At 50.5% G+C, this 14,467-nt stretch overlaps 1 protein-coding gene across 12 annotated transcripts in view; it reads right to left on the bottom strand.

The window, feature by feature from the left end:
* The window catches only part of MINK1 (misshapen like kinase 1), a 48,108-nt gene extending 34,102 nt beyond the window's left edge, over positions 1-14,006 (bottom strand). For 11 of the 12 annotated variants that reach the window (XR_003791869.1, XM_029211117.1, XM_029211118.1 and 8 more), the window contains exon 1: positions 13,735-14,006. Coding sequence is in view for 11 of the 12 variants with exons in the window: in XM_029211117.1 (XP_029066950.1) it covers positions 13,735-13,791 (57 nt within the window). In the remaining variant the exon portion in view is untranslated. The remainder of the gene's footprint in view (positions 1-13,734) is intronic. The other variant, XM_029211125.1, reaches the window with a different exon arrangement.
* Between the last annotated feature and the right edge of the window lie 461 nt (positions 14,007-14,467).

Genomic DNA, 14,467 nt, shown 5'->3' with positions numbered 1-14,467 from the left:
TTCAAAGACCAAGTAAAAATGCCCTGTTTCCAGGTCAGTCCTCACTTGGTCTGCCTGCTCTTCCCTCGGCACTAACAGACTCAGGAAAGTCTAAGGAGTGCACGCACATATACTGAAGTTCATACTTCAAATGGTCCTTCAGACCTTTTTCTGAACCTTCCCTTTATTTTGTGTTCTTCCCAGATGCCCAGCCCCACGTCCACACCCCAACTTCGCCCCACCCTGAGCTCTCTCCACAGTAGGTGCTTGTGTTTCCCAGACCAGCTGGGAGACACCACGCTCAGTTATCCCACCCTGACCGACCCCTCCCCCAGTATTGTTTCTCTCAACTCCCCCTTTGCCCAACTTCACACATATAAGTGCACCTTTCCTTACATATACTACACTGCAAAGCACACATCTGATCCATTCATGTGTTTAAGTCAAGAGAGAACAAACAGACCACCCCACACAGTAGGCACGCAAAGATATTCAGGAAGGAAGAGAGGAAAGAAAGGAGGAGGGGACTCTTGGATCTGGGGGAGCTTAAGGATTATCTGGTCCAGTAGTTCTCAAAGGCAATCTGCATCAGATCACCTGGGAAAACACACATACCAGGGCCCCACCCTGGACGGACTAAATCACCTCCGCAGGGCAGGGCTTGGGTTAAAAAAAGGCTACCCAGGTGATTCTGACTGAGCCTCTGATTAAGAGCCACTGTTCTCATCCCCTTGTTGTGCAAGTAAGGAAACCAAGTCCCAGAGAGATAACACGCATCCTGTAAACTAGAGGGAACTGAAACAGGAACCACGTGTCCCAGCTCCTAATTCCACACTGGCTCTATGCATCACGTTGCCTCAACTCCAACAGCCCCTGTGTCAGCAGGCCTCCATCAAGGAGCTCTCTGGAGACGTCAGTATCACCCTATCTGAGCAGGTTACAAGGCCAGGGCAGGGGATCTGGGCAGCAGCGGGGGCATTAATCATTGACTTGTGAAACACACCTCATCCGCACAGAATGCACCTTGGACTCCAGGCTGACCAAACACACACGAGCCGTTCGTTTCTGGTGGGGCCTCGACACTGCCACAGAGCAGTATGAGTATCGGAAGTCAGATCTAACTAGCTCTGGGACCCTGGCCTGCTGCTGGCACCTTTAGAAATGTAAGATGGTCTATGGATGCTCTGCTTTAAACACAGGCACTTAAACCACTTTTTCCTTTTATTTATGGTGGTGATGATAACCATGCCCACAGGCAGGCACGATGCCAGACTGCGGGATAACAACTGGGGAAGGCCGTGCTTCCATGAGTCAGGGAGTGGGATGTTCCTTCATTCACGCTTTGAGTACCAGGGGTGGGTGAACCAGGCTCAGCCCAAGAAAAACAATCAACCCCAATTCATACCTGGCTCAATCTAAGAAAGAAATAGGCTTTAGTGAGAGGGACTGAGGTGAGAAGGGCCACTGGGCACACCCTGGAAGGTGATGCTGAATACATGTAGCTTCCTGTAAGCTTGTACACAGAAAACAGAGAAAAGACTATGAGTCCTCAGAACCTGGGATCCGACTCGAGGACAGGTGATCTAGGGAAACAGCCCTGAACAGGGGACCCTAAGTTGCCACCGCCAACCTACTGGCTAGAGGCCCCTGTGGCCTGGATCTTGACCTGTTAGGCCTCTCTATGGTACAGGGCTCTCCTGCCCTCCTCTCTTCCTGGGTGACTCGAGTGCCAAGCGTGTCTCTCCTTCCTTTTTCCTTCTTTCCCCGTGAAGTCTGATGAGAAACTATAAATCGTGTGGACAAAGTGAGGAGGCCGGGCAGGCCACTGAATTGGTCACCTCTATTCTAAGAAATCCAACTCAATTCTAGGTCATGCTTTGGGTCTGTCCAGGGGTGCGGACACCACAGAGGGATACAGCCTGACCCGGCTCCAAACTGTGCAGGCCTGGAGGCCCAGGAGGGTGACATCAAAGGGGCCTCAAAGGCTGCCCATGATTTCCCCAAGACATCTTTAGCAGCTAACCACCCCTTCCTCCTGTAAGAATCTAGGCCTTTTCTGTGGCCCATCATTCCACAGGAAAGAACTCCTGGGCTCATACTGCCTGATATTAAAAACCTACCCTCCCTTTACTTGATGTCACCCATGTATGAGCTTTCAGTTACTACTGATACATGAATACGTGATGTTGAATAAAGCCTCCAGCCAAAGTTGCACCGCTGGCCACCCCTCGGGAAAGGTGGAACACAGGAAGGACAGAGATACCCTACCGGGTCCAAGGTACTCATCTAAGGATGGTTTTCTTCTACTACCAGGAAGACACCCAGTTAACACACGAACCCCTCACACACAAACACGTAAATGTTGTTACCTTTTATTATCTTCATGCCCTACATGATCTTCTTTCCACCTTCCTATAGCAGCTACCCACCAGACCCCCAGCGTGAGAAGTAAGAGCTGAGAACAAACAAGATGATGAATATAAGTACAAGAGAACCAGAAAGCAAATGACAGCTGGGAGACGGCAAAAGGAGCTGAGTATGGAAGAGAAACCCTCAACTTCTCTTTCTGCTGCCTAATTCTTTTGTGATTCCATGTAGCCATTTCATCTACAATCCCTCTCAGAGGTGACCGCCTTGCACTGGAGCCAGGAGGGAGGGGGGGTGTCCTGAGTTGGATGATGACACATGGACTTCTGAAACAGGCCACCTCACCTGACTCAACAAACAGTAAGCGTCTGCTATGTCAGCCCTCTGCTCAGCTCTGCACACACAGAAAGGGAGGAGACACAGAAAGAGAGGAGACACAGAACGGTGGTTGCCAGGGACTGGGGGAGGGGAATGGAGAGTTCATGTTTAATGGGGACAGAGTTTCAGTTGGGGAAGATGAAAAAGTTCTGGAGAGGGATGGCGGTGATGGTTGCACAACAACGCGAATGTACTTAATGCCACCGAACTGTACACTTAAAAATGGCTAAAACGGGGGCTTCCCTGGCGGCGCAGTGGTTAAGAATCCACCTGCCAATGCAGCGGACACAGGTTCGAGCCCTGGTCTGGGAAGATCCCACGTACCGCGGAGCAACTAAGCCCATGCGCCACAACTACTGAGCCCGCAGTGCCCCAACTACTGAAGCCCACGTGCCTAGAGCCCGTGCTCTGCAACAAGGGAAGCCACCACAATGAGAAGCCTGCGCACCGCAACAGAGTGGCCCCTGCTCGCCGCAACTAGAGAAAGCCCGCCCACAGCAACCAAGACCCAACGCAGCCAAAAAGAAAAAAGGCTAAAATGGTAAATTTTATGTTATGTATATTTAACTACAATTTAAATAAATTTTTTTAAGGTGGGAGGGATGAGATCGTCTTCCTCTCCTCCCTCTGAAGAACAGGCCTTCGGAATCATTAACTCTTTCCTCCAGAATAAATCTAAATTCTTGTGCATGCTTTCCCCTCCTACCATCAGAGTACTGTGCCCGGCAGCCTGACATCTAGAAATCTCTACCAGTTCTGGGCACAGGCCCCATGGAGCTTTGTGCTCCCAGCAGGTGCCCACCAACGCCAACCCACCAGCAGTTCACAAAGGCTCAGGCTAAAGTCATTTACTTAAAAAAAAAAAAATTTTTTTTTAAAGTCACTTAATCCATCAATCAAGTCACTCCCTCTTCTCAAAAAATGCGCCCATGTGATTAAAACCTGTCCTCTACCAAGACGCAGATCTAGACCGTGTGCTCTTGCAGGTGGTGACCACTTCTCACACAGGCTGCCTCCAATCCATGAAACAGGCCATGTTCCTAAGTCTCCTCATACTTCACCACAGAAACTTTACGGACAGTGTTATATCATCCCAAGTGAGCCCACAAAGCCTGTTTCCCACAGGCCACACATTCATGATTAAAGCCAGTTGAAAACAATACTGCTCCAGGTACATAGTCCAGAATGTCAGCTGCAGGGTGCCCTCGCCTCAACACACACCCACAGACACAGACCCCTGCCACCTGGGCGCAGGCCTCCACCAGCACAGGGGCGCACAGGCTCAGGTTCTGGGTTGAGTCTGAACCCGAGTCTTTTTTTTTTTTTTTTACTTTTTTTGGGCATGCCACTCTGTATGTGGGATCTTAGTTCCCCGACCAGGGATCAAACCCATGCCCCTGCATTGGAAGCGTGGAGTCTTAACCACTGGACCACCTGGGAAGTCCCTGAACCCGAGTCTGAATGAAATCCGCCGCTTACTGGCTGTCCAACCTTAGGCACGTTATTTAACTTCCAAGTTCTGTAAGCCTTGGTCTCGTCACCTTGGAAATGAATAAAATATCCTACTTCAAAGGGTTATTGTGAGGGATAATGAGATTATATAAGGAGGGAACATACTGCATAGTAAGTATTCATTATTATTCCTATTCCACCCCAGAACCCCTTCTGAAATGAATCCACATTAAAATACAAATGACTTGTATCAGAGCAATTTTTGTTCTGAACCGAAGAGAGAGAGAAAAAGAGGGCTTCCTAGAGGTCTGGAGGGATAAAGGAACCGGCAAACTTCTGAACCACAGGCTGCCTGTCCCCCCCCAACCCTGCTTTGTGGGGTTGAAGGTAGTTTCCACGGTGAAGAAGGACCTTGTGAAGGTTAGAGGGACCTTCTCCAACTTCACCAAACCTTAGCTAGACTAGACCAAGAGCCCACCCAGTCCTGCCCTCCTAAGTTGGATTCAGATAGTGAGAAGTGATGGTGGCTGTGCTGCACCGAGGCATCAGTGCATCCCCACCAGCCACTCTACTCCCAGCCACTCACCCACCCCCAAAGCTCTGTTCTTCTCCAAAGGATACTAGGCAAGTGGTCTTCCCTCTAGTTATTCCCTGCAATTTGAGCAACGACACTCACTCAGCACACCTTTGTCTTCAAGGGGCCAACCGTAGGATGCAAAGAGACACGAGAGAAGAGACAGGTACGCCAGCCTCCTCTCTCACACTGTGACCACACGCCTACCTCCGCCTCCCCTCCCGCTGCTCAGGCTTTTGGGTGCCCCTGCCCAATTGTTTTGTTTTGTTTTAATTGAAGTATAGTTGATTTACAACATTATATCAATTTCTGGTGTTCGGTAGAGTGATTCAATTATATACATACATATTTTTCAGATTATTTTCTGTTATGGGTTATTACAAGATATTGAATCTGTCTGAATCTTTTCTTGAAGACTCTCTGGTGAACGTGCAGAACTGAAGACCAAGTACGACATGCTTTCAACCACTTTCTTACAAATGTGCCTTGAAAGAGAGAGTGGGTAGGTGGTGAAGAGAGAACATGAAAATCTTCTTCCTTGCAGTCTGGCTCTGGAGCCTGCCCAGTTTACCTCCAGAGGTGTTCGGGCAGACAAATAAAAGCTGTGAGAAGAGCTAGGCGCCATGCACACAAGTAATTTACAGCCTACATTCCTCTCTCCACCCAGCAAGAAGGAAAGGAGGGGACTTAGGACCTACTTCCGACTTCATGGAAGAAAACATGTCTAGTCCTTCACCTGACCTTTCCCACGTCCATAACAAGTTCACAAGAGGCATATTGGCAATTTGGGTGGAAAAACAATTCTTCAATGGGCTGTCCGGTCATGGCAGGGTGGTTAACATCTGTGATCCCCACATACTAAATGCTGTTAGTGCTTCCCAGACAAAGTGACAATGAAACCTCCCTCCCCAACATTTCCAAACACCCCCAGGAGGGCAGTGCCACCCTAGCTGAGAAGCACTGAGTAAGAACCTGTACTGTTTTGTGTCACACGGTGCCCAGCACGTACAAGGCACTCCCGTGGGAAAGTCACAAGAATACTTAGCTCCAGGGACTTCCCTGGCGGTCCAGTGGTTAAGACTCCATGCTTCCACTGCAGGAATCTTAACCCTGGTCAGGGAAGGGGTTTGATCCCTGGTCAGGGAACTAAGATCCCGCATGCTGCACAGTGTGGCCAAAAAATTAAAACAAAAAAAAACCCACAAAAAAACTTAATTCCATATCTCCACCCAGCGAGTAATTACTGAACCCCTACTGTGCGCACAGCATTTTTGTAGGCACTGTGAGCATCAACAGGAAGTATGGATCATGGCTCCTATATGTAAGGAAGTGACAGGGAACACATGACCATGAAATATTCAATATGGGTGACATACACTCAAATGCTACATTACAAGGTCCATGAAAAGGTGGAGAAAGTGACCAGGGAGGGCTGGCTCGGTCCGGGGAGGCTTCGTGGGAAAAGTGGAAGTTGGGGTGGCTTGAAGGAGGTGGAATTTTCTTCACACAGCCCTGCTGATCTTCAATCTGTCCCTGCAAGGACCGCTGTTCAGAGAAAAGCCCTCCAAGCCTGTGGTTCCAGGAGCAATTCAGCCAGCCCAGCCCTTCAGATCCTGTCCTCGGATGATTTCTGGTGGAAGAGGGTGTGAGACATCTCCCCTTCTCTCTCAGAAGACCTGCTGCTGCCAGGCCTGCTTTCAGGAGGCCCTTCTCATCCTAAAGGCAGAGCGGAGGCGCAGTCACTGCCACACGCACTGACTGAGTCAACAGACTCTGAGTGGCTGGGATGCTTCACTCGTCACCCAGCCGGCAGTGGAAGCCTCTCCTGCCCTGGGGACACGCACTTGCCTCCTCGGTCAAAGGACTTCTTGCCTGCTCCCTTACCAACCTTCAACCTTCCTCTCAGGCGAAGAGTCTCCACGTCCTCCACTCATCCCTCTCTCCACGGGGTGTGCCACCAAACGCTTCCCACAGCCCACCCCGCCCTCCTGACATTTCACCTGCTCCTGGAGGCTGGCTCCTCCAAGAAGCCCAAGACTGTGGTTCTCCAGCCCTGTTTCATTTCAAACGTGCAAAATCAGCAACACTCCCCCTACACACCTCACTCATCCTTGACTTGTACAACAATGTTAAACTGAGAGTTGCATACACACACACACACACACATATATGTGTGTGTGTGTGTATATATATACAGTATCTACCTAATGTTACAAAGAATCCCACATCCCACAACCACAAAAGCTAAGCCAAGGATGGGCCTACTTGTGCTTATTCCTGTGAGACTTACCGACCTTCCAACCCTGGACACTCGGGCTAGTAACATCGATTCAAACACACATACACACACACACGTGAGGAGATGAAAATGTTAAGTAGCTTGACGGTAGTTATCATTTCACTATGTCTGTGTCTATCAAAACGTGGTACACCTTAAACACACACAATTTTTATTAAAAATACAGCATGAAACATCTAGCGGTATACCCTTCTTCCTCATACACCCGCTTTGGCCAATCGGCACACCCACGCACCCTCTGCAGAGCGACATGCGAGTCCACACAGACCCAGTACTCAGAGACGCTCCTCCCAATAAATAAAAATGACAGTTATATGCCCTTTCCATATAATACCCTTACCCTTTGAAACAAACTTTTTTTTTTTTCCCCTCCCATAGGAAGGTTCAGAAGAAATCCTTTTGGAAATTAAGCCTGGAGTTTCTACTGCATCCTCAGACCCCTGGCCCTCGGTTGCTGACCAAATGCTCCACCCTAAGAATGGCCCTGATCCAAGGTCTCCCAGTTCTGGCCGTCGCCAAATTCCACCTGCTGGTTCACCTCTATCTACTCTTTCTGTGGCAATGCTAGCTTGGTTTTTCAGCGTGTGATTTGTCTCTCTCTCAATCTACCAACCAAATATTTGTCTTGCAAAAAGTAAAAACAGTTCTTTTATGGGCTCTCACGGCATGCCAAAGTTTTCTGCTACAGTCCTTATCATGACTTGCAATTTTATGTGTATGTAATTATATATAATGATTTTATTAATGTCTCTCCCCACAACTAGACTGTAGGAAAACCATGTCTATCTTGTGTGTCACTGTATCCTCTGTGCCTAGTTCTAGCTCTTTCCTCAAGCAGAACAGGAAATCCTACCCACCATTAGCAAGCACATCCTCGGCTGTCTGGCCACTGGGCAATATCTCTAGGGGCTCCTTGGATCACCACAATTCCATCCCTTTCTTCTCTCCTCCCTCTGCCATTCCCTACCCCGATTAAGAACAAAAAGCCTCAAACACCTTTTCAATTACCCTCTGGAGGAGCTTCCCGTAGATGGAAGAATCCCAGACTCAAGTCAAGAACTGGTTGGTTAGGAGAAGAGCAGGAAGAACAGGAGAGACGAGAGAATGAATATGCGCTTCTACCAAGTCATGTTCTTGTATCTTCCTAGATCCTGTGGGCATTCAAGAAATGCTTTGAGAGTTGACTTGTTAACCTGATCACTTTTTGTTCGATTTCTTCAACCTACTAAAGAAGAAACTGAGGGAGCTGTGGGTGTAAAGTGAGTGCTGGGGGAGGGGAAAAGACTGCATATCAGATTTCAAGATGACTGACCACAGGACAACAGAAAATGAGTATAATTCACAGCAACCAGATTTAACAAAAACTTCCTGACCCTGAGGGTTCTAAGATAATGAGGAAGACAATAATAGTTTAGAAAAAAAAGGCAGGGGGGAGCCTCAGCTTGCAAAGGGATTGCTTAGAGGGATGCTTCCAGAGGTCTGATTAAATAGCTCAGAATAGTATGAACACAATATTACATACTTCCCGTAGTATCTAGAACCTGATTCTCAATAAAACAGACCAACAATGCTTGGTGACTGACTGATGCAGGAAAGGATATTAGTCATAGCTTTCTCTGGTACAACTTTGGAGACAGAAAGATTCGTCTGGCAGACTCTCAGATGGCTTCTGGAGATGCTCTGCAGCCCCAGAACTGTTTTATGTTCCTGGATTGAGAGGTCACTGCATTCCTTATTTATAAACCAATGCCAAAGTATAAGCTTGTAAAGAGTGTTTGCACACTTCCTGCTATCTTGTCCCCAGGATGACAAGCAAGGACACTCAACATACCCAAACTGTGTGAGTTACCCCCTTTTAGGCACACAGTTCGGAGTTCAAAGGAATGGAGGCCATATCTGAAATCAGGATTCTACACAGCACAGTCTTAAGTGAGCTCCTGGGATAAGCGTGAGGGGGTGGGCCAGCCTGCTCTCTTGCTGACCTTCTTACTGTTCTCTTAACTGTGAAAACCTCACTTCTTCAAAGACCCTCCCTTCCGTGTGTTACGAAGGGCCATGGCTCTGTCCTATCCCGCAGCATAAAGGGTGGCGACGCCTCTTCCCTCGTTTGGGGGATGGCTGAACACCCAGTTCCAGCAAAGTTCTCCGCAACCTTCCTTCCATCCTCTTGCCAAAGCAGCTTTTCACTTCACTCCAAGTGCCACTAGCTCCCCAAACAGCCCCACTCCCATCTGCGGTTCTCTAGGAAAAAAGTCCCCAGTCAATGCCATTGCTTCTGCTGCAGGAGGTCAGTCTCCCCATCCCCTGCCTGAGGCATCTGTCGTCAACATTTGGACAGCAAGCACATCGGAGTGCAGCAGTTGCTCAGCAGCCTAGAAGTACATGCCCAGAACTGCCAGCTTTCTGAGTGGAGCTGGCTCCACAGCCTCGTGAAGGAAAAAGGAAGGGGAAGCGACTCCTCCAAAGAACAGACACAACAACATAAGATCACTGGAGAAAGAACATCTCTGTCAGCACTACTACCCGGCAACAAGTCCCTCCTGACTGCACGTCATGGTATTATTTCAATACAGCCACACTGCGCACAGCTCCATGGTTCCAAGGACACTGCAGTCTAAAACCTCCAGCTGGCTGGACAGTAAAGAGAGGCTGCCTGGTTTATGAAGTGGGTCAACCAAAAAGAGCAATGCAAAAGGAGAGAGGTCAGCCCGGGGTCTGCTCCCTCCTTGTCCCGTCCTCTTCCACTGATAACGTATCCTTTGTGAGAAGCCAAGGGTTCCAAGTCAGAAGATTCTCCTGGAATGTAACCAAGCCTGGACACAGAGAAGGTTTGACAAAAGAGGCCCGCTTTTTCTCTTGGAAGGTCCTAACTTTACTTCAAGGACGTCGCTCCGATGGAGGCTTCCAGAACTCTTGCTTACCACAAGGTCTGATTCCAAAAACAACCCAGAAAAGATATATTCTTAATTATGTGTATATAGATGGCAAGAGAAAGCCTAACAAGCATGACACTTACTGAATGCTTTCTCTAAGCAAGACTGTGCTAAGACCTTTCACTTGTTATGATACGCGTTTATTCAACAAACAGCTGAGCCCCCACTATGTTCAAAACACTGTTACAGGCACTGGGGATGCAAAAATGAACAGAACAGTCAAAATCCTAACTTGCACTGAACTTATATTTTAGTCGGTGTTGATATATATAAATATATGTCAGCTGGCGATAAATACTATGAAATAAAACAAAGCGGGCTAAGGGATGCTATATAAAAATTTATATGAAAACGAAGCAGGGGAGGAAGTGCTATTTTAGATACACTTGCGCTGGAAGCCTTCTCTGATTGTCATCTGATAAATTAACAGTAAGGGCGAGGGCTTCCCTGGTGGCGCAGTGGTTAAGAATCCACCTGCCAATGCAGGGGACACGGGTTCGAGCCCTGGTCCGGGAAGATCCCACATGCCGCGGAGCCACTAAGCCCGTGCGCCACAACTACTGAGCCTGCGTGCCACAACTACTGAAGTCCATGTGCCTAGAGCCTGTGCTCCGCAACAAAGAGAAGCCACCGCAATGAGAAGCCCGTGCACTGCAAAGAGCAGCCCCTGCTCGTCACAACTAGAGAAAGCCCGCGCACAGCAACAAAGACCCCATGCAGCCAAAAAACCAAAAAGCAAAACAACAACAAAAAAAACAATAAGGGCGATCATATAGTCACAATGTGCCAGGAACTGAACTAAGTACTTAATATGCAGTATTTCATTTAATCCTCAGCAACTCTGAGTTCAGTACCATCACCACTATATACAGATGGGCAAATGAAGCCTTAGAGAGGTAAGGCTCTTTGCACACTCTGCAGCAAACTAGGGAAGAAGGGGGAGAAAGGCCAAGGTTACACAGTAAGTGAGAAAGCAGGGACTTGAACTCAGGAACACAACCCCATGCTACTGGGCTGGTGGATAAACAGAGCCTCAAAGAGGTCAAGCGTGCCTGTGGTCACAGTGAGGTAGGTCCACCCGCCTCTCCACACATGGCTAAGAGATAGTGCAATTCAATCTTCCCTAACATCAGACTATTACTCTCATCACCAGCTGGAAGCCAAGCCCTATCTTGAAATAAGAGGAGAAAGACAACTTGGGCTCTTTGACGCCGCCTAATAAATGCTGAATATGTTCCTCTCCCATCCCCTCCCCAGGCCCCCAACACGAGATGATGTAGTACAGGGAAACACGCTTTTCTACTAATTCTCCAGGTTGCCGTTTCTCACTGGAAAACAGACCGAAACAGAACAAGAGATGACTGAGAGAGCTTCCCAACAGTGCCACAGGGGCTCTCCGAGGTGGGGTGGAGGGGACAGGCTCTGAGCAAAGGCCAGCAGCAAGGAGAAAGCAGGCCTTCTGCAGCCCCATTTCAAAGAAAGCACTCCCTCCAGCCCTGGAGTACTGGGGTGGTAGTGGGGGAAGGGCAATGCTTTCTTAAGCATCATGAGGCAGGAAAGACATACACACTGGGAGCAGGTCACAGGGCTCTCTTGAGGAAGGGAGAGGAGAATAAAGCAGGAGGCGATTGAGGAAAGAGGCTAACATTGCTTCAAGTAGAGAAGTCCAGAAGGGAAATACCAAATCCAAGGTCAGATGGTGTCTGCAGAATTGCTGGAAATCCCAGGTTGAGGGTCCAGGCCAAACTACCAGAAGAGGCTAAAGGGAAAGAGAAGCCCAAGGAGAGTCCCACAAGGTTTAAACCAAAGGTCATGGTTTGGACCCACCTTCTCTTTTATTATATTTAAGTCACCACAGCACAGGAACCTATAGCCAGAGTTAATCAACAACCAAGGTGGGAAGGGAAGATGGGGGCTCATCCTAAAGACAAGCTCATTAAGGGGAGCCTGGCTTTCCACCTTATATCCCAGCTGGCTTAACTTGAGAATCGCAGTTTAAACTGATCTTAAGAATCTCCCTCCTGGGCTTCCCTGATGGCTCAGTGGTTAAGAATCCACCTGCCAATGCAGAGGACACGGGTTCGAGCCCTGGTCCAGGAAGATCCCACATGCTGCAGAGCAACTAAGTCCATGCACCACAACTACTGAGCCTGCGCTCTAGAGCCCGTGAGCCACAACTACTAAGCCCGCGTGCCACAACTACTGAAGCCCACACGCCTAGAGCCCGTGCTCCGCAACAAGAGAATGAGAAGCACGCGCACCATAACGAAGAGTAGCTCCTGCTCGCCGCAACTAGAGAAAGCCCACCAATCTCCCTCCTAAAGTCTTCAGACCCTCTTGCCACCAACACACACACACACACAGAGTGAGAGAGAGAGAGAGAAATCAATGTTCCGTCTCCCTCCTCAGCAACTTATCATCTTATCTCCAGCAAGTCAGGTCTCCTAGCCCAACACTGCACCAAACAAATTATGACCTGAATGGCAAGAAAAACTGTGTCACCTAGAGAAACCCAATTAACGACATGACTCTGCTCTCTTAATTCGCCTCTCCCCTCCAGTCATATCCGGGGCACCTGTGTGGCTGACCGCCTTTTCCCACTACTGGCCATGTTCCCTGGCTAACTGAAAAGCCAGAAGACGATTTCAACAGGGGCCTCCAGAGCAGCTAACCCAGAGATGGGAAATCTTGCTCTCCCCAACACCCTGGCCTGTTGAGAAAGCCGGAAGGACACAGAACAAAAACACCCCCTGGGGGACAGGCGGGAGTCTTCACCTTGAAACCACTCAGTTGCCCCTTAAGCCAGGGCTCCCTGCTGAAGAAAAACATATAAATGCTGCTGAAAGCCCCCAAATGAGGGCATGCAAGAGCCCCAGGAGGGAAAACGACTATTTCGAAGAAATTCCTGCTGCATTTGTTTCCTCTGATCCCTTTTCTAATGAACCCCTCCCTGGAGAAATCTCCATCGCCTCCCCCTCCCTCCAGCAAAACCAAGAATACCCAGGCTTTTCCAAACCACATGCTGCATGTGTTTGTGTGTGTACAGACATATAAACATCCTCTTCCCAGCCCAGGCCAGAGTTTCTGAAGACAAGAAACGCGTCCCCTCCTCCCCCAGTGCACTTGTCTTTCCTCCCAGCCCCACGCTGCTGCAGAGTTGGTAATGTAATATGCGGGGACCCTGAGACCGGAAATGCCTGGTTCTGGACTGCTGCACTTGAAACGCCAAGGCACGGGGAGAGCTGAGCAGGGGATGAGGGCGGCGGTAGGAGGTGTGCGGCGGAGAGGGGAGGCTGAAGTGCCTGCCGACCGGGAAGAGATGCAATTCAGGGCTGGGCGAGGAGGAGAAAGGGTGATGAGGGGGAGGCTGGCAAGGCTGTGGCAAAGTCAAAATTCGAGGAGCCGAAAAATAGGAGGGGGAGGAAGAAGAGCTAAGTAGGAGCAAGGGGGGAAAGAGGCCTCAAAGCATGTCAGGGGCCAGGGAGGGGCATCACGGTAAAGATTCTGCAAGCTCAGGAGAACCAGAGGGTGACCCTCAAACATCTGGGAGGAAGGGGATCCGGAACCTGAGTAAAGGTAGAGGAGGAGGGAAGAATGGGGGCGGAGCACCCCAGGGCGGGGACCGAACTGGCTCCCAGAATCTGCAGCGCGTGGAGAGCGTAGGGGAGCGGAGGGCGGAGGCCTGGCAGCAGCGGGCGCCCGGAAGGGGGCGGGGGTCGCCGCGACGCGAGGCTGGGGGGCAGCGCGCTCACCCGCAGGGCGGACAGGTCGATGTCGTCCAGGCTGCGGGCGGGGGCTGGGTCGCCCATGGCCTCCGCCGGGAACGGGGCCCCGGGGCCGCTCACGCTCCGGCTCGGTTATTCCGCTGCCGCCGTCGCCGCTTCTCCCCCATCGGGGGATCCCGGGGGCGGACTCCACCGCGCCTCCCGCGGAGAACCGGGAGGGGGAAGGCCGGCGGGAAGACCGACCCACCGACTGACAGGCGATATCGCCCCAGAGCCTGCAACCCGAGCCTCCCGACTCTCCCGCGCAGGCGCAGAATGGCCGAGCACCGGGGAGGGTGGAGGAGGGAACGTGACGCGAGCGCGCCGGGTTCCCCCTCCCCCTCGACGCCGACACCTGCGCGCAGGCGCAGCAGAGAGAGCGAAAGGCGCGCGCGAGGACTGAGCGACCGCGCGAGCCTAGCGTGAAAGAAGTGGGCGGTGGCCGGGACCGCCGGGGAGCGCGCCCACCAGCTGGTGCGCGTGCGCACACGCGTTTCCTTCCCTCCCCGTATTTTTTGCCCTTTCTCTCCTCCGTTTCCTTCTGATCTCTCCTTTGACGCCTTTCCTTCCCTTTCCCTCCTCTTTCGTGTGCCCAGCTGCCAATCAAGCCACCCACCGCTCTATTTGCGGGGGCAGGGGGGCGGGACCCAACACCCTCTATTACTAGGGGGGTTGTTATGGTAACTCCCCACGCGAGGGCTGGGTGGTCTCTAGATAGGAT

This window comes from Monodon monoceros, unplaced genomic scaffold (assembly GCF_005190385.1).
Source record: "Monodon monoceros isolate NGI ecotype Baffin Bay Population unplaced genomic scaffold, NGI_Narwhal_1 Super_Scaffold_9, whole genome shotgun sequence".
Taxonomy (NCBI): domain Eukaryota; kingdom Metazoa; phylum Chordata; class Mammalia; order Artiodactyla; family Monodontidae; genus Monodon; species Monodon monoceros.
The sequence above is the reverse complement of the archived record's forward strand: the minus strand, read 5'-3'. Positions and strand labels throughout refer to the sequence as shown.